This window comes from Hevea brasiliensis, chromosome 3 (assembly GCF_030052815.1).
Source record: "Hevea brasiliensis isolate MT/VB/25A 57/8 chromosome 3, ASM3005281v1, whole genome shotgun sequence".
Lineage (NCBI taxonomy): Eukaryota > Viridiplantae > Streptophyta > Magnoliopsida > Malpighiales > Euphorbiaceae > Hevea > Hevea brasiliensis.
In genome coordinates this window covers 110,756,598-110,780,479 of record NC_079495.1, presented here as the reverse complement: position 1 = coordinate 110,780,479, position 23,882 = coordinate 110,756,598, and the positions used below count along the sequence as shown (strand labels likewise).

Genomic DNA, 23,882 nt, shown 5'->3' with positions numbered 1-23,882 from the left:
AAAATGAAAATTAAAGGACACTACAATTAAATTTTTATTCTACCACCCACTTTATATTCAGCTATAATTTTTTTAAAAATATATTTTTAATATAATTAAGTAATTAATAATAAAATTTATTTAAATATTTCACATTATATTGTTTTATTATATTTTTGACAAAGAATATTTAAAGTGTAGAGGCATATATTTTTATACCGACATTACATACTCATAAATTATGTTCAGAATATATCTATTTTATATTTAGAAATTATTTTTTAAATATTGATTAGAATATTTAAAATCAAAATGATATATAAAAAAATATATTTACTTACAAATCGAATTGATTATTATACTGTAAAACTCAAAAATTTCAAATTATACAAATAGAAAAATAATCTAATTTTTATATATTTTTTAATATTATTGATATCTCTGGTGTTTTTATTTTTATTATTAAATAGATAAAAAGATTTCCAAAAAAAATCCTGATTGATGGTTTTATTTAAGTACCAAAACGCCCCTTTGTCAAACTACAAGATTGACCCATTCTTCATCCTTAGCCGCCTCTTTATAAGTTCAATTTGTCTAATTTTATCAGATGAAGACATTTTATGTACATGTAATCTGGTCATAGTCTGGTTGAAATTTAAAATGGGACAAATTTTGTCTTATATAATTTGAACTAAAATCAAATTTTTTTTTTATTCTTTCAATAATTTTCATATTTATATCCATTTAAAATAAATTTTAATTATATCTCTTTATATTTATTATTATTCATAAATTTTGAGTGAATAAATTTTTAATTCTATAATTTTTTTCTTTATCTAAAATTTTATGTATGTTTTTATTATTAAAATATTTTATTCCTTTTTTAAAATACTCTATAAGGTATATATTCTCCCTTAAATAAGAAATTTAAATTTACAAATGATATAATAAGATTCATAAAAAAAATTATAAAATTAAAATATAAAATAAATAATTCATCTATTAATTTAATAAATATATTCCATCAATACAATTAAATCTTTCAAAATTTTTAATTCTTTGTACGTTAAGTTAGACCGAGCGGCTCTGCTAGCCAAGTCTAAGGGCATCAATGCCAATCAACAGGGGTAAAATTTGTACTTTTGCTCGGTGTACGGTGAAATTTATATTTTTACCATTTTTTTTATATGAAAAAATATTATTTAATTTTTATATTTTAATACAATTAATTATTTAATTTTTATATTTTATTTATATTAAATTATTTAATCTTTTTATCAAAATTTTTATTAGTTAAAGAATTTTTTAATGTTAATTAAAATATTATTCAATTTATTTATTTTAAAAACACAATATTTTAGAAAATTATTTCTAAATAAAAATGAAAATTCTGATGCATGAAGCTTAAATATGAATTTATATTTTTTTAAAAGAAAATTTATTTAAGTAGTTTTACTCAATTCCTTAAACATTATTATTTTTTTTTTGTTTCTCTATTGGAACATAATTTTTATATATAATTTTTTTATTACTTAAAAATTTAGAAAAATTTATTATTTTTTTATGCATACTGTTTATATTAATTTTTAACAAAACAAAAAATAAAAAGAGAGAATGATGCTAGTAAAAAAGAAATATGAAAATAGATAAATAAATGAGGATAAAAAGGAAATAAAGTTAAGATTGTTTTTGTATAACAAAATAAATTAATAAGTTAATAAAATTAAATTACAATAAATAATTAATATGTTTTTTAAATAATAAAAATTAATTAATTAGTTTCATTAAAATAATGAGACTAAATAATAATTTGATTAATATTAATATCATTTGATTATAGGACGAATGACTAAATAATAATTAAACAAATTATAGTGTATATTTTGTAAAATATAAAAATTAAATAATTAATTTTATTAAAATATACGAATTATATAATAAGTTTTCCTTTTTTATAATATAAGAAATTAAAAAAATAATATTAATCCAATAAATTAAACACTTTAATACATAAAAATGAAGTTCTATTCAATATTCAATCTTTTTGAATTTGATGAACACACACAATTAAGTGCAATTAAAAAAAAAATTTCTACTTATGAGAACTTTAAATCAAAGAATTGTATTGAATTAAATTAAAATTGAAAAAGATGTATATTATTATAATAATAAAATTATATAAAATTACATAATTAATTTTATATATATTCTATATTTGTTGGGTTGATATTATTGTTTATATTAGCTCATTATGAATTTCAATGAAGATGATTTGCTAGGATACAATTATATGTGATATTAAATGGTCGCTAATTTTTTTTTTTATTGGTTGAAAACTATTTATTTATTAATTAATGTGTTTAGCATTTAAATATAAAATAATGCAAAAAATGCTTTTTAAAATTGTTTTCTCATATTATTTTGTCTGCTGATTTACTTGATGCATAATTGAATTATTGAATTAAAAAAAAAGGGGTTTATACAATTTTGGCTCATCGTCTCATTGAAAAAGTAGTCATCTCATATCTATTTGAATAATTAATCTTTTGATTTTTTTTTTTGGGAATTAATATATATTTTTGAAATTGGTAGCCGCCCATTGACAACGACATTGTACGCCTTGTCTGGTTGGACAATGGATAATAATAAGAAAAATGGCAGAATTTTGAAGGAGGAAAGAGTATATATTAACAGAACAGTAATGTGATTATTCTTAATTTAATTATTATTGTATTAATAAAATTATATATTTTTTAATCAATGATGTGAATCAAATTAGATTTTAAAAATAAGAAATAATGATTTAAATTAAAATTATAAAGTTGAAATTGAAAACTTTTGTTTCAGTTTTTTTAAGTAATTGATTACTAATATTTAATTATGGATTATTAATTACAGCCATTAAATTAAAAATGCTGGACGATTATTTCAGATATTTTATATAAAATAAACTATTTTTTTTATGGGACCATTTGGATTTATCAGTCTCGTCCCATTGGATTCTATTTTCATATTTTATTTCCCAACAGACAAACAAGGGTACATACGTAATTACGCATTACGAGAAAACCTATAATTTACGGAAACCGATGTGATGGGGAAATAGTGCTCACATGGAAGTGATCTTCACACTAATTATGCCCTTTCCCTCAAAAAAACATTATTCTAACATGGCCCCACAATATGCTCTTGCTTTTTTTTTTTTTTTTTCTAATTTAAAATCTCATAATTTTAGTGTAATTAAATTAAAAATTCATCAAATTGTTTTGCTAATTTGCGGGCAATATTTTCAAATTTTATTTCTGATTTTAAGAAGTGAAATCATGTCAAATCGAGAAGTCTTTCAATTCTAATTTTATTTTGATACATTTAATTTTAATTAAATTCAATGATCAAAATTGTCTATAAAAAAATAAATTCCATTTTTGACTTAAATACAGTTTTAATTCGATCTGGTTCCGATTACAAACCTTAGCCGCCTCGACCTGAGTATTTTAACTCACTTTGTCATAGTCGATTAGTATTTTCCTTGTCTCCATCACATAAGCACAAGGTCAAGCTTGCTTTGTTTAGTGTATGATAAGTCTACATGATTATTTGCCTAACCAAATCATAAACAAATTAAATATCCATTAACATACAATCTTTTTCTTGCCATTAACAAGTTCAAAAGAAAAAGAAAAAAAAAAAAATCATCTCTGCAAGTAATCTGTTCAGGACTCGGTAGAAATCCTTGGAACAACAATTTATAGGAGTTTGACACCAGCTTCTCTCACAGAATCAATCACAGCTTTCAACTTTCCATGATATCTCTGTTCTCTTTTCAGGAAAACAGAAACAGCAGGTATGTCATTGAGCAGCAGGCGCTCCCCGAGTATTTTCCCAATTTTGGCTGCAGCTGCTACATCTCGAGTATTCTCCATGCTCGACCTCAAGGCCTTCTCTTGTGAGCTTGCAGAACATGCTACTGTGGCAGTTGGTGAGTGCATAACTTGGGCACTCACATATTTGTTTGTGAAGTGCATCTTCAGGATATAAGGTTTCAGAAACTCTGTGACTCTAGGTGGCCACTTAACTGGTGGTGGAATAACCATCTCTATCTGTCTGCAAGCTAATATCACAAGCAAAAAACTGAAATTCATGAATAATTCAAATTACAAAGCTAGTGATTCTAGGGGAAATGGAATAATTATCCTCATTTGTATTTGCATTGAAAAAAATTTAATGACCAATTTTGACAAGCAAATTGTTAAAATGGAGAAGAGGATGAATAAAATAGAGATAGATGTGTAAAAGAAGATTCTTAGCCATACACAATTACATATAACTTACCAAACTCACTTGGAAAGAAAAATCAACTTCTTAATAGGATCAATGACAATAATTTCAAACTGTAAAGCAAACCATCTGAGTTTTACAAAGAAGTGTGTAGATGCATCATTCAAAACTCATCTGTAGGGAGTACATGCTGATTCTAACTTCCAAAACACCATATAACGAAAAATGTGCAAAATCAAATGCAAGTTTTTTCTTGTCCTACATGCAGATGCAATGCTTTAGTTCCCCATTGACATGGTACTTCAACTGCCTAATTGCATGAATTAAGCATTAACAAGACAATAAATAGCTTTTACTATTCCTTTCAATTGTGCAAACAAAGTAGAAATCTGAGTTAGTCTTTGGGTGCATTAACACACAAAGGCGTAGCAATACAAAATAAAATTGCAGGATTGGGGGGAACTCAAAATTTGTAAGAGAGAAATGAGAAAAATGCTGGAATGGGTTAAAATTAAGGAACCAAAACAACTTTTTGGAGGTTGCAACTCTGTAGTTAAGATGGCAAAGCATATTTTATCTCGATTACCATATTTATGGGCATACGGGCGTGGATTCAGCTGAAGTTTACTCAATTTTGGGACCCCTGTATCCTTCTTCTACACTCAAAAAATACTTGCTATACAAAGAGACACATGAATAGCATAGCACTTTAGGATAAACTCTCCAGCACAGCAAGGCTTTTTCTAAGGATCAAATAGTCAATACCTACTTCAGTGACTACTCGGTAGAGAAACCTATTCATTTACTAGTTATCCAGATTAGGCTCCCCTCTTATATTTCTTTTGAAATCAAACAAGTATGCTAGAAGACACAAAAGCTTGTGCATCAAACAAGCTGATTGAAAAGGAAATTTATGGTGATTGGCCCAAAAATGGCCTAAATATTCAGAAGCATACACATCATGTCATTATCTGAAAGTTGTACAACCGCATAAAACTAAGAAAAGCATTATCTTTTCCACTCAATACAAGAGTTAAAATACACTAAATACTTATTTAAGTCTATTTAGGTCAACATTTGTATGCTGTTATTTTGTCTAAATGCAAACTTGACACTCCAATGCTATGCATACACTCAGAAAATCCAATCAAAGTTGATAGCTTTCTGAATCAAGGAAAGAAAATTAGTATCCAAACCATACTTATCTTTATTGATCATTCTTCTCTGTCATACTATCTATAATTCCGATAAGGAAAGAAAGGTTTAACTCTACAAAAGAATAAAGAATGTATATAAATGACAAAGAAGGGTTTAAGGGTCTTAGCAAAAATCTCCATTGTCTAGCACGTACACACAATTAGGAAACATTTTGGTCAGACCAATTGCACTAACGAAAATACCAATATGAATAGAACACAAATTCATGAGAAAATCAATGAACCCACAAAGCAAAACTAAATATTCCATCCATTTCTTTTCACATTTTCACAATTTATCAACAACAAAATTCAAGAAAATTCTTTGTGTAAATAAGCAAAATGTTCTCTCTAATAAGCATTTCATCGAACAAGTGGTATGCCCATGGTTATTCAATTACGAAACAGATCCAATATATTCATATTCTTTTGTGCTAGGAAGAGAATAGGCTGACCTCAGGAGTTCCAACTTCTAGCCCCGGGGTTAGCTTCCCTTTGAGAGGAAGGCTGGAGGAGAAACAACGAGCAGGCTAGGGAAAGAGGCCAATGTTTCAGTTGTAGCTACAGCACTTTTGAGGAGCGCTTAGATTTCTATAAATGAATCCTTGTAATGGGCTGAATTTGTGAATTATGGACCCAGCTCTCTCAGGCCTTCGTACCAAACAAAATCCACGGGACAAGTCTAGATTTTATTATTTTGGATTACCCATCTAATACACAATAAAAATTTTAAATTAATTTATAAATTATAAATCATTTGAGATCAATTCAAATAGAACATCTCTAAATTGGAACCTACGAATTTTTGAGGCAATCATCATTTAAATTCTCAATTTTGTGAATTATTTAAGTCATTTTGAGTTTTTCTCAGTGGTCGATGCTCGGCTTGTCGAGCGAATGTCTCCACTTATTTGTTCCCCAAGTGTTCACCGAGTCTTTAGGATTCAGCTCTGCATTTTTAAGTTAGTTGCTATTTTTTTGCTTTATTAGTTGGTGTACAGCCTATTTAAGGGCTTCCTATGTTAATGAATAAAGTGCAGTAGTAAAATCTCCTCATTTCTGTTCTATTATTTGATATTTTATAACAGTGGTATCAGAGCCGAGTGAAACAAGTGATGGCGAGAAAAACCGAGTTTGTAGCAGCAACACAAGTGACTTATGGCTTCAGAAAATTTCATCCAATCTGCAATTCCTCGCTTTGATGGTCATTATGATCGTTGGAGCATGTTGATGGAGAATTTCTTGAGATCAAAGGAGTATTGCCAAGTTGTTTCTAATGGAATACCAGCAATTGACACAACAGTGTCAAACTTCACAAAAAGTAGAAATAGAAGCAATGAAGTTGAAGGATCTCAAAGCAAAGAATTATTTGTTCCAAGCCATTGATCATTCAATTTTGGAGACAATTGCCAATGAGATGCGAATCCATGGGGACAAGTCAGATGATGTTGTTATTATTGAGAAAATACTGCAATCCATGACTCTAAAATTTAATTTTGTTGTATGCTCTTAGAGGAGTCTAAGGATATTGATGAACTCTCACTTGATGAATTGAAAAGTTCTTTGCTGGTCCATGAACAAAAGCTCAATCAGCAAGAAAATGATAAACAAGCATTACAAGCATTCACTAATGGTCAGTCCTCGGCCTCAAATAAAATAGATAGAAAATAGAATAAAGGATCAACTGATAGCAAGAATCAACAATAGCAGCAGCAGCAATCAGACAATCTGTCTCGTGGTTCTAGAGGAAGAGGAAAAGGAAGAGGACGAGGCAGATTCCATTCAGCCACTCACAGACCAGACTTAAGAGATAAGTCTAATGTAGAATGCTATCGGTGCCATGGGTATGGACATTACAAATCTGAATGTCCTACTAACTTGTCTAAAAACAATGGAGAAAAATCACATTTTGCACAAAATGAGGAGGAAGTTTCTCTCTTGATGGTTTGTCATACGAAAGAGAAAACTAGCAAGAATATGTGGTATTTAGACACAGGCTGCAGCAATCATATGTGTGGTGATAAGTCAGTCTTCTCCACTTTAGACGAATCATTTCGAAACAATGTGAAATTTGGGGATAACTCCAAAATCTCAATCAAGGGAAAGGGACAAGTGATTATTCAGACTAAAGGAAATGCTACTCAAACCATTTCCAATGTCCTTTTTGTTCCAGATTTAAAGACCAAGTTGTTGAGTATCGGTCAACTGCAAGAGAAGGGCTATGAGATATCTATCAAAGATGGAGTATGCCAAATCCAAGATGCTAAATTGGGCTTAATTACTCAAGTTCCAATGTCAGTAAACAGGATGTTTCCTCTCTATCTCAACAATGTTGATCAAACATGTTTTTCAGCAAAATTAAAAGACATGGCTTTGCTATGGCATTATCGCTATGGTCATCTCAGTTTTGGTGGTCTAAGGATGCTTCAACAGAAAAACATGGCTGCTGGTCTTCCAAACTTCACAAGCAACTCAAATGTCTATGAAGAATGCATTGTCAGCAAACAACACCGAGGGTCATTTCCGTAAGGAAAAAATCGGAGAGCAAGACAGCAGTTGGAGATTGTACATTCCGACATTTGCGAGCCAATCAATAATTGTACATTCCGACATTTGCGAGCCAATCAATCTTCTCTCTAATGGAGGTAAATGATATGTCATCACTTTTATTGATGATTTAAGTAGAAAAACTTGGGTTTACTTCTTACAAGATAAATCTAAAGTGTTCATAGCTTTTAAAAGCTATGAAGCTATGGTTGAGAAGGAAGCAAGGTGCTCAATTCAAGTGTTGCGGACTGATCGTGGAGATGAATGTAATTCGTATGAATTTACAAATTTTTGTGACGAGCATGGCATTAAAAGGCAACTAACGACAACTTACACTCAACAACAAAATGGCATGTGTGAAAGAAAGAACCTCACAATCATGAACATGGTGAGGAGTCCATTGATGAAGAGTAAAATTCCAAAGAAGTTTTGGTTAGAGGCCGTCAACTGGAGCATTCACATTCTGAATAGAAGTCCATCTCTAGCAGTTCAGAATATGACACCCGAAGAAGCTTGGAGTGGCAGGAGACCGAATGTTAGCTACTTCAAAATCTTTAGGTGTATTGCCTACACTCACATACTAGATGAGAGAAGAAAAAAGCTAGACAATAAGGGAGAAAAATGTGTCTTTCTTGGTGTTAGTGATTATTCAAAAGCTTACAAATTGTATAATCCTAATACTAAGAAGATTATTACTAGCCGAAATGTAATCTTTGATGACGACAATTTTTGGCAATGGAAGGCAGATGGGGCTGAACAACATATTCCTGTAGATTTTGATGGAGAAAAAGTCGAAGAAGGGCATCAACTTATGGAGAATTGGCAGCAACTTATGGAGAATCAGCAGCACTCAACCATTATTCAAGATGAGCAAGCAGTAGACTCACCTACAACTACAAGAGAACCAAGGACTCCATGACTTAGAAGGAGGCCAGCATGGATGAGCGACTATGAGGTAATAGGAATTGATCAATCTGAAGATCCACTCATGCATTTTGCTCTCTTTACAGACTGTGATCCTGTAACCTATGAAGAAGCTGTTAAACAATCGAAATGGAGGAGAGCGATGCATGATGAAATTGCAGCTATAGAAAGGAATGATACATGGGACTTAACAGAACTTCCAAAAGGACTGAAGACCATTGATGTTAAATGGGTTTATAAGACAAAATTGAAAGTGGGGGTGCGCATTATTCGGTTATAACTGAATAACCGAATTGAACCAATGAAATTCGGTTATTTTGATAAGAGTAAATTTGATTTGTTTCAATTTTCAGTTAGTAATAATAAAAATTTTCAGTTTTCGATTATCAGTTTCATTACCTTTGATTTGGTAATTGTACTAATGGAAATAATTGAATTTTAATTAATTAATATATTAATTATAATTTTATTAATATTATATTATTTATAATTATTATTTTTATAATTTTATAATAATATTTAACTTATAATTATTATCTTATTAATATTAAATCATATTTATTATTTTTTATAAATAAAAAAAATATAAATACATTTTTATTAATATTTTATTAAATAATTAATAATATAAAATATATATTTTGTATTTTTTGTTAATTTGGTTATAACCGATAACCGACCAAATATTTTCAGTTTCGATTAATTTCAGTTTTCTCTTTATTTCGATTCAGTTTGATTAATAATTTTAGAGTTGGTTAATAATTCAATTAGTTGAAAATTCAGTTCGATTCGGTTCGGTTAACCAAATGCTCACCCCTAATTGAAAGAGAACTGTGAAGTTGATAAATGCAAAGCTCGCTTAATCACTGAAGGATATAAGCAAGGATTCGACATTGATTACAAAGAAGTGTTTGCTCTTGTTGCAAGGCTCGACATTGTTAAAAGAAAGAATACAAGTAATGAAGGAAATGATTGTGTATTTGTCTGTCTTATTTACAGAGATATTATATCTATTTATATATGAGAATATGAGCTAATTTAGATAAGAATAATAATTGCTGTAATTATGCTACACAAATCTCCTATAATCATGCTAATTGCTGTAATTATACTAACACCCCTCCCCCCTCAAACTCAAAGTGGTAGCACAGGTGCCAACTTGAGTTTGCCAACTTGAGTTTGCTTAAGAGATCCTGAAGGCGAGTGGGAGGATGTGTTTTGGTGAATATATCAGCGGTTTGGCTGACAGAGGAGACAGGAATCAAACATATGGTGCTATGAGCAACATGATGACGTACAAAATGACAATCAATTTCGATGTATTTGGTACGCTCATGAAATACATCATTATGAGAAATCTCTATGGCACTTCTATTATCGCAATGAAGCATTGTGGCAGAATAATGAGTGACACCCAAATCAGTTAATAACCACCGTAACCAAAGTAATTCAGATGTAGCATCAGCAAGAGCACGATATTCAGATTCTGTGTTAGAACGTGCAACAACAGTTTGCTTTTTGCTATGCCAAGAGATAAGAGAATTACCCAAGAAGAAATAATAACTAGTTGTAGAACGATGATCTGTCAGATCACCAGCCCAATCAGCATCAGAGTAGCCAGATAATACTAGGGAGGAGGTAGCGAAAAAGTACAAACCATGAAAAAGAGTGCCTTTGATATAACGAAGGATTCGAAGTACTACAGAGAAATGAGTTGAGCGAGGAGCAGACATAAACTGGCTGACTAGATGAACAACATATGAAATATCAGGTCGAGTAACTGTGAGATAAATAAAACTCCCGACAAGCTGTTGATAAAAAGTAGGATCATCAAGAGGAGTGCCATCAAGAGGTGTAAGTTTGCAATTGAGCTCCAATGGGGTTGATATTATTTTGCTATTAGTGATGCTTGCTCGAGAAAGTAAGTCGGATGCATACTTGGCTTGAGATAGATAATAGCTATCAGAATTTTGAGAAACTTCAAGACCCAAAAAATAGTTAAGAGAACCCAGGTCTTTCATTTCAAAATGCTGATTGAGATAATATTGTAACTCTGAAATACCAGATGAATCATCTCCTGTTATTATCATATCATCAACATAAAGCAACAGAAGAACAATACCACTGTCAGTTCAGCGAGTGAATAATGCAGAATCATGTGGACTAGAGAGAAAACCAAATTGAGCAAGAGTGGAACTAAATTTGGCAAACCAGGCCCTGGGAGCTTGTTTTAATCCATATAAGGCTCACCGAAGTTTGCAAACCTTATGAGGAGAATGATAACCAGGAGGAGGATGCATATAAACCTCTTCTGTTAAATCACCATGAAGAAAAGCATTTTTGACATCCATTTGGAAAAGTTTCCATTTACGAACTGCAGCAATAGCTAAGAGACTGCGAATAGATGTTAATCAGGCCACTGAAGCAAAAGTTTCTTCATAGTCGATACCATAATCTTGAGTGTACCCTTTGGCTACTAAGCAAGCTTTGTAGCGTTCAATAGTTCCATCAGAACGGGTCTTTATTTTGTAAATCCATTTGCAACCAATAGGGGTCTTGTTTGGTGAAAGATCAACTAAATCCCAAGTATGAGTTTTCTCAAAAGCACAAGTTCGGTACCATAGCTTGTCGCCAAAGAGGGTCGATACTTGCCTCACGATAAGAACGAGGCTCATGAAGGGTTGCAATAGTAGAGTAACAAAGGAAAATCAGAAAGATAATGAGGAGTTTCTCTTACACGTAGAACGACAAAGAGTAGTGCTAGGAGGAGATGCAAAGCAGTAATCGGATCAATAATCGTGCAGATTCAACGAAGGTGTGTAGTTGGTCTAATATTGATCACATCAAAATCACATGGATTAGGACTTGAAACTGACTCTTTGGAGGAGTCGGTGAAAATAGAGAGTCAGTATTGACAGAGTGATGAAATTTGGAAAGAGAAGAGAATATAGTATTGTCCCAAAAGGTAACATGACGAGAGATGCGTAACTTATTAGAAACAGGATCCCAACAACGATACCCTTTGTGTTCAATGTCATAACCAAGAAAACAACATAGACGAGTACGGGATTCTAATTTGGTATGTTTATGGGGTTGTAAAAGAATAAAAGAAACACATCCAAAAGGTTTAAGGATGGAATAGTCAGGAAGTTGTCCAAACAACTTTTCAAAAGGAGATAAATTATGAAGAACCAAGGTAGGAAGACGGTTAATAATATAAACAGCATGAAGAGCTGCTTCTCCCCAAAATTTTTCTGGACATGAGGCAGAAAGAAAAAGAGTATGTACAGAATCAAGAATATGGCGATGCTTGCGTTCGGCTCGCCCATTCTGTTGAGAGTTGTGAGGACAAGAACGTTGAACAACGGTGCCTTGTTGACTAAGAAATTGAAGTAAAGAAAAATCCCGATATTCCATGGCATTGTCTGTTCAGAGAATTTTAATGTCACAAGAGAACTGAGTTTTAATCATTTTTGCAAATGTGATGTAAATTTGTGATAACTCATATCGATATTTCAAAAAATATATCCAAGTAAACCGAGAATAATCATCAATAAATATCACAAAATAATGAAAACCATTTATTTAAAAAATAGGAGAAGGACCCCAAATGTCAGAATGAATTAAACCAAAAGGAGTGTCTGAAGTAGTATTATTATGAGAAAAAGATAATGCAGGTTGTTTTGCAAGCTGACAATTTAAATAATTAAATGACTCAAACTTAGTAGATCCTAATAATCCACGAGAAATTAAAGGTTGAATTTTACTGGCAGAAGCATGACCAAGATGAAGATGCCATTGGTGAATGGAGGAATTAGGGATTATCGCTGGAGACACAAATCTCTGAGGAAGATGTAAAGATGCAAGCTCAAATAATCGACCCACTCTGCGACCCTCCCCAAGAATCTGTCCCGTTTGTGGATCCTGTACCTGGACACCATGGGGAGAAAAAATAACATTTAATCCTTTTTCACACAACTGGCCAATAGAAATAAGATTGAGTGCCAAATTAAGGATATAATAGGTGTTAGGGAGATGAAGATTTGAAGTAGACACATGACCAGTATGTGTGATGTTCATTTTAGTACCATTTGCAGTATGTGTGATGGTAAGATTTGCAGAAGACAAGAATTTAAGATTAGTGGTCATATGATTACAACATGCAGAGTTAAAAAGCCAATAAAAATTACTTGGAGTGGCAGACATGGCAGTAGGAGAATTAGAAGAGATAACCTATTTGAATAGTGCCTCAAGATCACTCATGGTGATGGCAGTAGAACCCTTAGTAGCAGCAACAGCAGTGACAGGGGAAGATCCAGGCTTTGAGATATTCTTGAATTTAGAATGCCTTGCAATGTTCAAGAATATGACCGTAACCATGACAATATCTGCATTCTATAGTAGGACAATATACAAAAGCATGACTAATTTGATTATAATTCTTACAGAGTTGATTGTCAGATTTCTGATGTGAGGATCAAGTAGTTGTAAGAGCAGTTTCAAATTGAGGAGTTTTATCCAAACTGAGATGAGTCTCTTCAAAAATAATCTCTTGAATAGCAGTATCCAATGATGGGAGTGGATTTCGATGTAGCAGGGAAGCTCGAACGGCCTCATATTCTGATCGAAGAGCCATTAGAACTTGAACGAGATGAAGATGATCTTCACTGATTTTGGCCTGAGATATTTGATTCCAAATGGGTTGGACCTAGGTAAGAAAATCATTCACAGATTGACCTGCTTCTTATTTCAGATTATGAAGAGTAGTCCATAACTGATAATAGTGGGCAAGTCCAGTGGTCTGATATCGATTAGCCAAAATATCCCAGATTTCTTTTGCAGAGTTATAATTAGCAAATTGGATGTGGATGGACGAGATAGAGGTATTGCGAAACCAGGTGATTATTTGATGATTTTTACTATCCCAATCCTCAAGACGGTTAGCAAATTTTGCATCAGTTTCATCGTTATCTTTTGTCGGTGTAGTGATATCTCTGGTAACAATACGCCAAAGCTTGCGACCTATCAAAAAACTTTTCATTCCTTGAACCCAAAGATTATAGTTGGAACCAGTTATAACTGTTGCAATAGGTTTTGAAATATCATATTTCTCCATTGATAACAAGACGAGGAGAAAGAAAAAAAAATGTTATAATAATAGGAATGAAAAAATGAACCAGAATAGGTTGTAGAGAGAGAAGAGAGACCCCAGAAATTAGAAATAAAAGCTTTACAGCTCTGATACCATGTTAGAAGGAAGAATACAAGTAATGAAGGAAGAATACAAGTAATGAAGAAAATAATTGTGTATTTATCTATGTCTTATTTACAGAGATATTACATCTATTTATACATGAGAATATGAGCTAATTTAGATAACAATAATAATTGTTGTAATTATGCTATACAAATCGCCTATAATCATACTAATTGCTGTAATTATGCTACACAAATCTCCTATAATCATGCTAATTGCTGTAATTATGCTAACAGACACGATCAGATTAGTAATTGCATTGGCAGCTTAAAATTCATGGTCTTTCTTCCGGCTAGATGTCAAATCAGCCTTCTTGCATAGAGAATTAAAAGAGCAGGTAGTTGTTAATCAACCTCCAGGCTATGTCAAAATTGGAGAGGAGTGTAAAGTGTGTAAGTTAAAAAGGCTTTATATGGACTAAAACAAGCCCCACGTGCTTGGTATAGTCGTATTGAAGCCTATTTTCTAAAGGGAGGTTTTCACAAATGTCCTTATGAACATACACTTTCCATAAAATTTGAAGATGATAGGAAAATGCTCATAGTCTGTTTATATTTAGATGACTTAATCTATACTGGAAATGATAAGGCCATGTTTGATAAATTTAAGGAGTCTATGATGGGTGAATTCGATATGTCTGATCTTGGCATGATGCATTACTTTCTTGGTATAGAGGTTGTTCAATCTGCTGCAGGCATCTTTATTTCTTAGAAAAACTATGTGTAGGAGATGTTAAATAAGTTTCAAATGAAAGATTGCAATCCTTGTAGTACACCAGCAAAAACAGGCTTGAAGCTTGTCAAAGATTTTCAAGGTAGAAGGGTTGAGAACACACTTCACAAGCAAATTATGGGAAGCCTGATGTATTTAACCGCAACGAGGCCAGACATAATGCATGCCGTAAGTCTCATCAGCAGATTCATGGAGTGTCCAAAAGAGATGCATCTCTTAGATGCAAAACGAATCCTTAGATACTTGCAAGGTACAGCTGATTATGGAATCAAGTATAAGAATGGAGAAAAATCAGAGTTGTTTGGCTTTACAGATAGCGATTACGCTGGAGATCTGGATGATAGAAAAAGCACATCTGGTTATGTCTTCATGATGGGGTTTGGAGCAGTGTCATGGTCATCAAAGAAACAATCAATTGTCACCTTCTCAACAACTGAAGCTGAATTCATAGCTGCAAGTTTGTGTACTTGTTAAGCTATTGGTTGAGGCAAATTCTTGCAGCACTGCACTTCAAGCAAAAAGGAGCTACAACAATTTTTTGTGACAACAATTCAGCAATAAAGCTGTCCAAAAACCCAATTCTACATGGGAGGTGTAAGATACCATTTCTTGAGAGATCTTACAAGAAATGAAACAAGTGATATTGTCTACTGCAGAAGTGAGGATCAAGTTGCTGATATATTTACAAGGGCCCTCAAACTAAGTGCATTTCAAACGCTTAGGGAGTTGCTTGGAGTTTGTTCAAAGAATTCAGTTTAAACTAATGTATAATCATTAGTTTAAGGGAGGGTTTATTGAATAAGTCAGTATTTGTTATTTTTCATGTGGCTTAATTTGTCCTAGTTTGCAGGAATTTGTTCGTACTTGAAACTGTTCACCAAGTCTTTAGGATTCAGCTCTACATTTTTATGTTAGTTGCTATTTTCTTGCTTTATTAATTGGTGTACAGCCTATTTAAAGGCTTCCTGTGTTAATGAATAAAGTGCAGTAATAAAATCTTCTCATTTCTGTTCTATTATCTGATATTTTATAACATTATTTTTATACATTTATTTGTGTTCGTTCAGCTATACCTGACCGAGCAATCTTTCGCTCAGTCTAGACCACATGTCTTTTTTGTGCAATTTAATTAGCCCGGATCTCATCTGCTCAGTGTAGATGTTCCATGTCAAAGACTCTTTTTTCTCGTTTTGACTCTTAGACCAGGCACTAACTATTTGAGTCGATTTTGACACGTATCATCAACTATTCATCCAAACATTTGAAACTTCAGGTTTCAACCTGGAAATACATTTCCAAACAGCACTGTTGCATTTAAAACCACCTCCAAATGCTAATTGCCGCATTCTATCCCTTTTTTTAACTCTACCTTTTGCCTCAAGATATCTTAAGAGTAAACCAAATTGATGAGGAAGATGTGTTCCCAACTCTGTAAGTGTCATCTTTGATGCTTCCACTTCCCCATCCTACAACTTAAGATTCTCCTTTATAGCATCAATCAGAGTCTTCCCATCAGCATGAACACAAAAATGATCAAAAGCTTTCTTGAAGTTGGGTATGCAAGTGCCCTCGCCAAAACACATTCGATGATATGACAATGACATTTGATTAGCTCAGATAAGGTAGGACCAATGCAGCCGACGTTGGCAAATTGATTTTCAATCCTTCTGCGGCTACTTGCAGAATTAATCTTGATAATGATACTCCTGCGTAACCTTCATAGTCTTCTTGTTGGAGCACACAATTGTAAGAATCATCTTTAGAACCAAGATGGGTCCTTACCAGATGTTGAAGTTCATATTTAGCGATTTCCCTGTCGATTTTCGGTTCGAGAGAAAAATAGCAGCACCTTCCATTCGAAACAAGCAGTTTGCGAGAAGCATAGACTTGATTTTCTCTTGGTAATGGTACATATTGGATTTGGAACACATTGATTCTGTGCTGAGGACAAGAACCAAAGAGTTTTTATGCACTTTCAGAAGGTCTTTAGCTAACGATATTGACAAGAGCCCTGCGCTGCACCCCATTCCAGAAAGATTAATTGAAACTCGTAACATTGCTTCTGAACCCAAATTTGTTAATGATCATTGCTGCTAAAGAAGGAGTTGGGCGTGAAAGACTACAATTTGTGATTAAAATGTCAATGCTTTTTGGGATGATCTTGTGCTTTCTCAAGAGGTCTTCAACTACTGTAAATAACACCATTTCAAACTCTTCAATGGTATACTTCCAAGAATGATATGCTAGGAATAGATGGATGCCCCACAGGAGGTAAGTTTCGTTTCCGACACCTGATCTTTCAGACAATGGCTTGAAACTCGACAGTTGAACCATTGAAATTACCCGATCTTTCTTCACGTTCTATGAAGGTGGAAATGGGAACTCTGTGAATATTCTATGCCTTATAGCACATGAAATCGACAAGGTAAACACGCTTGGAATTGAAAGAAATAATGTATATGGCAATTGCAAGAAGAGAAATTGCTGCTAAAAATTTGAAGTTATTGGCAAATAGGATTAGGAGAACTTCACCAATTTTGGATTGCTCCCACATCATGAAGGTTCGCATAATTGCCATGGCTTTCTGTTTCTTGGGTGAATTTTGAGTTATCTATAGCTGCATGCAAGTAAATGAGTTGCTATAGCCTATAATTAAGTACATGTGTATGATATGTTGTTAGCTTGACAGAGGGAAAGGAGGTGTGTCCCTGTTTAAGCATAATCAACAGCTGGTCTAACTTCTTATGCAAAGGTGATGAAATTAAACATTCAATGGTGAAGTCAAGACACAAAATGTATAATAAAACTTAATTATTAAATAAATAAATATTATATATTTATATTTTAAATTTATGATATATTTTATTTAAATAAAAATTTATGGTGAGTTACAGTTTTTAGCATTGGGTATCCTGTACAACACGAGATATATATACTAGATAAAAATTTATGGTTAAGTTACAGTTTTTAGCATTGGGTATTTTATACAACACGAGATACATATACTCTGCCAAAATGTGACATAGTCATGGTTAAAAGCAAAGGTTTTTTTTTTTCTGTCTAGAGATTCGTGCATTGCGTGTATAGAGTCCAACCTCTCTTATATATATTCCTTCTCATCTCTCAGACACTGTCATACTGTCATGTTGGGTGTTTGCTTAACCATTGCTTGAGTTTTAAGGATCTTCAATTCAGGCACTGTCCTTGTCCCCCCTCCCTCCCTCCCCGCCCCGCCCTTACCGCTATATCCGCCCCATTTCAATTTCCAACACTCTTTTGCCTATGCGATGAACTCAAAAAATCTTCTTTACTTTTGCTTTCACAAACCCCCCCACTTTCGAAGGGCAAAGTAGAGAGAAAATGAGTACCACTTGCCCATCACTAGACACACCTTTCTTGCTCTCAAATCTATACATCACTTAATTAACCAGATTATCTCATTAAATATTAAAAATGATATTATACAGTGACGTAATTATAATCTTTCCTTTCTCTAACTCATTGCATACTTTTAAATTTGTAAAATGAAAAGATTCTAAATCAGTAAGTATTAGCCAATAATAATGAAATTATTTTGAAAATTGTAAGATTTCGAATTCATATATCAGTGAATCTTTTCGTCACAAAATACTTCATTTCCACATCAAGAAAAGAAAAAAGATTCTATATGTTTCTTTCACTTATATATATATATATATATATATATATATATATATATATAAATTACCATGACATCTATCCATGCAGCAAAACCGCAGTTACCATACAAAGAGTAGGAGTTGTGGTCCTCAGGTACTGTGACTTCTAAAAAGAGCTCTGAGCTGAATCCATGCATATTCTAGCTACCAAAGGTTGATCTTCAAAAGGGAAATACAAAAATGTCTTTTTTTTTTTTTAAGTAAGCAGAAAATATTTATTAATTAATTGGAGAGAAAGGATAAGCAGCATCAAAGCTGCAAAAGAAATGACGGTGAGACAGGGACCAAGTATGTGGCAAATTAAAACAGGGTCCAAGAACACAAAGAACAAGACCAAGACAACAGAGCAGAAATAATGCCGTAGCTAAGGATGCAAAACAGCTACAACCTAACCAAGAGCAACAGATTCTGCAGGATAAGATTAAGAACACGCAGCAGCTACAAGACCCAATCCTGCAACGGAAAAGGAAACCTGCAAAGCAACTGCTAACCGCAAACCAAAACAGCAGCAGAATCATGGCAAGTGAGACCATACCCCAAATCTCAACTAGCAATAAGCAGCAAAAGCAACTCAGAGCCAAAACAGAAAGCCTATATATGGCGAAAACACAGTAGGAAAGCCTACCTTTATGCATTGAGCACTGGGGTGTGGTTGCTAGGAGAAGGAAATCGAAGAAGGGTGAGAAACCCATGGTGGAGAAGGGGAGCACGCGCAATTTCTCGAGAGTTTCAAAAGAGTGATTGCACGTGCCCTGCTTCTCCAGCAAGAGCTACTCGCCCATTATAATAACGATGCATGCCCTCCTTCACCATATCTCTCTCTACTCTAGTTCACAGGAGCGAAGAAAGCTGACCTTGCTCGTCTATTTATATACAACTTCTCGATGGGGAGAAAGAAAGAGAGAGATTGAGTCTTGGAGTGGGCATTCTTTAAAGAGACCCATATGATAGAAAACAATCTACCAAGGCATTCCAAGAATTGCTCTCTAGAAAAAGCCATATATGCCAGTCGTTAATGCATCAGGTGAAAAATAAAAAAAAGAGACAGAGAAAAGTGATTTGTTTAGATATTTTTACCCTCTTCTTCTGTTTCTGTGTGGGCTGGGGATATAATTATATATAATAAATAAAAAAAAATCACATTTTTATATGTTAAATGATTATAAGTAGGAAAATTTTTTTCCTTGAAACAAGCGATCCTATGGTTGGTGTGTAGAGCACATAAGCAGAGGGAATTTTGAAGAAAGTCGGATTGGACCTTCGAATTGACAGCGAGAAGGGCCCGTTGATCTTATTTCTTACCGGTTTGATAAGCTGTGTCAATTAATTAATCAATTAATATTTTGTTAGGTTTCAAGTGAAGATGGGGTCAGCTTGTGAGATACTTTCTGCCGCCAAATAGAGCTTCAGCAGAATCAACATCTGTTGAAAATTTTTATCTGTTTTCTAAATCTAGCGGCTGCTGAGCTACATGAAAGGTGAGTTCTTTATTTCTTAATTAGGATGGGGAGAGAGGTAAAATTATTAATGTTTAGGATGAAAAATATTGTACAATATATTTATCCTCAGTAAAAAACAAAACTAAATTGCTTCTAACTATTATTGAACTAGACTGATCTCAATCGTAAACCATTTTGAATCAAAACCAAATGGAATCACTTAAAACTGGTTCGATTCAATTTCATTCTCTTCTTTTAACTCAGAATTGTTAATTTCGATCAGAATTGATCTTGGTAGAGTCTGCTTAATATAACATTAAATATAAGTTTTAAATTTGAGAAATTTACAAATTTGGCAGGGTTGGAGGAGTTGATGATGGAAATTTTGTGAGGGTGGAAGTGAAGTGATGGCATCTGAGCAAGAATTGATGGCAGGCAAAAGATTGAATGGTAAAAAGAGGGTGGGATTTTATGGCATGAGAAAGAAAAGATTGGATGATGGAGGTGTTGCAGAAGAAGTAAAGAAATTGGACGTAGGGGTTGCGTGTTGGAAGCAAGTTTTGGGGTGAAGTTTTGCTGGCTTTGGGAGACAGAGAGAGTCCCTGGATAGACATGATTTATCCTCCCTTTTTATCCGTCACCATTAACCATTTTAATTTCTAAATTTATATAAAACTAGTCGCTAAATATATTCATTATACCATTCATGAACTTCATTTATATGGCCAATATGCATTAATTTTTAATAATTCTCAAGTATTTTATAACTTAAATGAAAAATAATAAATGATTAAGCATGTTGATTAATCAGATTATGAGAGGTTATGGTATGAAAAAATCCTATGTTCCTCTTAAATAATCAAGGAAGCCATGTATCTGATGAGCTTTAGCATCTTTGCAAATAGTTTTCAAGTATCATCCATTGACCAGGCAGCAGCAGTAGCAAGTGTAAATTTAACTGCACTTTTAAATGTGGAATTTGGATTTCAAGTAATGGAAGACCATCTGATTGTCCTGCAAAAATTATAAATACTTCTTCAAACCTGTTTGATATCTTTTCTTAGAGCTGTTATTGAGAAAATCGCCTTCTTAAACGTGTTACTCAAAGGATATCTAACCTCCCTGTCTATCCAATACTGCAACTGTTTCTCATTCTTATGTTGCTTCTACTATGGCACGTTTGGAAGAGACGGAATAACCACTTCTTCAGGAATCAGTAATTTTCTGTAGTGCAGAAAAGCCCCACGCACAGAAATTCCTCTTTTTCACAGTCAGTGCCTGAGTGCCCTTCACCAGAACAGAACATGATTTGTTAGTAAACACTGAAACTAGGGAGATCATAATGGATACCCGTTGGGATGCTCCTGCAAAAGATCCAAGCCCAAACAAATCTTTTAATTCTGAAAAGCTTAGTTTGTAGAGAAGCGATCCTCTAGCTAGAAGCAGAGGTTTTTCCCGAGTCATCCTGAAAAGCGATGCTTTGCTAGTCATTCGAGCTTTTAAACAAGGCATTGCACCCCTGGAGATTGTCAACATCATTCATAACATTGACTGCATACCTTCTCCATGAAATTCCACACAACTACAGTAGAGAGCTGATTTTTATAAATTACTAATAAATGTAGGGGTCATTGTGGTGGCCTGATTGTTGAACAATTGAGCTTCAAATTCTATGTTCAATCATCTCTCTTTTACATTACATTATATTATCCCATTCAACCACAATTTTTCCGACTCATTAAAATATAATTTCGCCTTATTTTTCTTTTATTTGCTATCACATCCCGACACAAATATGCACGCCATAAAAAATTTTAATTTCCTTGCCATCAAATGTGGTACAATATTAGTAGTGAATAAAACAACACAACCAGGACTGGTCAAAACTCAAGCCCCTCACATAAATTGTTATTCATATCAATTCATTCATTGTAGACCTTACAGGTCTCAATAAAAGCATCTTCTATTCTGGATCATTTGAAGTCCTTGTGTGGGATGTACGCAGCATATCTGTCAGCCTTTGCTCCAGTTTTATGATCGTAGTACTCAACCACAGCAGCACCAGCTAATGCAGCCAGCGTAAGCGCCTGTGCGTGTAACCTGGATTTAGAATACCAAAAAGGTTTAGCAACAAAGCAGAGAAGTAGTGCATGGCAACAATGGAGAAGAATGTTGATGATAGCACGATCAGGAGAATGTAAAGCAATACTGATGACTTAAAAGGAAAATTGTAATGCTTGTCATATTCACTCCAGGCAAACATCCAACAACAAATTATAACCAAAATGTAACATGTAACAACAACAGTGCAAAAATCAACAATAACAAGAAAACAAGTAAATAATATCCCAGATAATCCCTTCTTTTGGTGGTTGGAGACAGAGAGGATCATTAGCAAAGCTCTTCACATCAAACCATAGAGTAATATGCCATCCAATCCCTTCAATTACTCATATGGGATCCTTGGAGACTTGATTTTAGGTTTTTGAAGCTTATGAATGGCAACAATGAAACATGTATCCTAAGGTAATAATAGCCTTTCGCCTTGCTGAACTCAAGAGGCCTAGTATACCATTGAGACAGGTCAAACAAGGAGACGATAAGTTTTTTCAATTTTTCACCTTCCCAATACTTTGATATTTGGCACAAAGTTTCCAATATTTCTCATCGTAAGACAGCACTAGATGAGGACTCAATGAAAACCCATTGGTATTTACAGCCACTACTCCAGGAAACGCATGGGATAGCCAAGGCAAACTAGGGTAGGCACAATCAAAATCACAGCATCACAGTAATAAAGAGATCCTAGGAAACCCATATACAATTGCAAAAGTTTCTAAAACCTAAAATAAACTGTTTATCATTATCTCGGAAGTAACCAATTTCACCTAACAATAAGAATGCTCCACCATCAACTTGAAAATTTCTTATTGTTTCACAATGCATAGAGTATAGTAATCAGAAATTAAAACCGGAAAAGATAAGAATAGAAAAATATAACAAAATAAGAAAAAATTACCTGGCGTGAATAATCCTGACGCTTGTTTTCATGTTGGGTTGCGACCAATTGTACGCGATTGAACCAGCAATACCGCTAAGCCATAGAGAACCTTTTCAAAGAGAAGAGAGAGATCAATCAAAGATCCAAACCAAAACCCAGATCAATTTTTCAAGAAAAAGAAAACCTAACATCTGATTAAAAAAAGAAGAGAAAAATAAGGGAAAAGAAAATTACCAACAGTTCTAAGCTTGTGCTCAACGACCCATTCCCTAACAGATTCAAATTTGCTCTTAGCTTCAGCCATCTTCTCAAAAGATTGTTTTTTTTCTTTTCTTCTTCTTAGACGGTGAACGGGAGAACAATTGTTGAGAGAGAGGAGAAAGGGGCCATTTATATAGAGCTAAAATCGGCGTGTTCTTTGAATTTGCCCGCATGCGCTTTGTGCACACGGAAAAAAAAAATAATAAAAAAAAATAAAATAATCGAGAAGGCGAAAAGGCAAAATTGACGAGCGCAAGTTGCCAGGAAACCCGTTAAAATGTCTTCCATTAAGCAAGTGACACGTGGTGACACGTATGTAATCCAAGCAAAAGTGGTATTGCAACTTTGAATACAGAGTAGGTTTCCTGTGGGCGTTAGAGCATTCCATTGTAAAAAGAATCTTTTTGGCAAACAACCACGTGGTCAACTATTTGTGGCTGTTAGAAGGACGATGTCAAAGTCCAAGTCCAACTAGCAATTGCCTTTTGGGTGCCCCAATGGATAATTGTAACCAGATTTTGGAAATAAAATGAGAAAATGATGAGAGGTAAAATATTTTTTAAAATTAAT

The 23,882-nt window shown here is 33.5% G+C and overlaps 3 protein-coding genes and 2 pseudogenes across 6 annotated transcripts; 1 reads left to right on the top strand and 4 right to left on the bottom strand.

Annotated features, from left to right (window-relative positions):
* Positions 1-3,522: 3,522 nt before the first annotated feature.
* Positions 3,523-6,066, bottom strand: LOC110639270 (uncharacterized). 4 transcript variants are annotated; one of them, XM_021790142.2, is made up of 3 exons: positions 5,909-6,055; positions 5,459-5,526; positions 3,523-4,090 (listed from the first exon to the last, which is right to left on the bottom strand). In XM_021790142.2, the coding sequence occupies exon 3, from the start codon at positions 4,071-4,073 to the stop codon at positions 3,726-3,728; it is 348 nt and encodes a 115-aa protein (XP_021645834.2). In that variant the 5' UTR covers positions 4,074-4,090; positions 5,459-5,526; positions 5,909-6,055; the 3' UTR covers positions 3,523-3,725. The 4 variants fall into 4 exon arrangements, with proteins under 4 accessions (XP_021645834.2, XP_021645833.2, XP_021645836.2 ...); XM_021790141.2 differs by lacking the exon at positions 5,459-5,526 and having other exon boundaries at positions 5,909-6,066; XM_021790144.2 differs by lacking the exon at positions 5,459-5,526 and having other exon boundaries at positions 3,523-4,083; positions 5,909-6,054.
* A 3,674-nt stretch (positions 6,067-9,740) lies between these two features.
* Positions 9,741-11,335, bottom strand: LOC110639284 (uncharacterized mitochondrial protein AtMg00810-like; annotated as a pseudogene).
* A 3,575-nt stretch (positions 11,336-14,910) lies between these two features.
* On the top strand, positions 14,911-15,387 carry LOC131178453 (secreted RxLR effector protein 161-like). Its single transcript, XM_058143419.1, has one exon. The coding sequence runs from the start codon at positions 14,911-14,913 to the stop codon at positions 15,385-15,387; it is 477 nt and encodes a 158-aa protein (XP_057999402.1).
* Positions 15,388-15,901: 514 nt separating this feature from the next.
* LOC110639333 (3-ketoacyl-CoA synthase 7-like) lies at positions 15,902-17,634 on the bottom strand (annotated as a pseudogene).
* Positions 17,635-21,846: 4,212 nt separating this feature from the next.
* Positions 21,847-23,483, bottom strand: LOC110639317 (uncharacterized). Its single transcript, XM_021790205.2, has 3 exons — positions 23,286-23,483; positions 23,070-23,160; positions 21,847-22,150 (listed from the first exon to the last, which is right to left on the bottom strand). The coding sequence occupies exons 1-3, from the start codon at positions 23,353-23,355 to the stop codon at positions 22,024-22,026; spliced, it is 288 nt and encodes a 95-aa protein (XP_021645897.2). The 5' UTR covers positions 23,356-23,483; the 3' UTR covers positions 21,847-22,023.
* Positions 23,484-23,882: the final 399 nt, after the last annotated feature.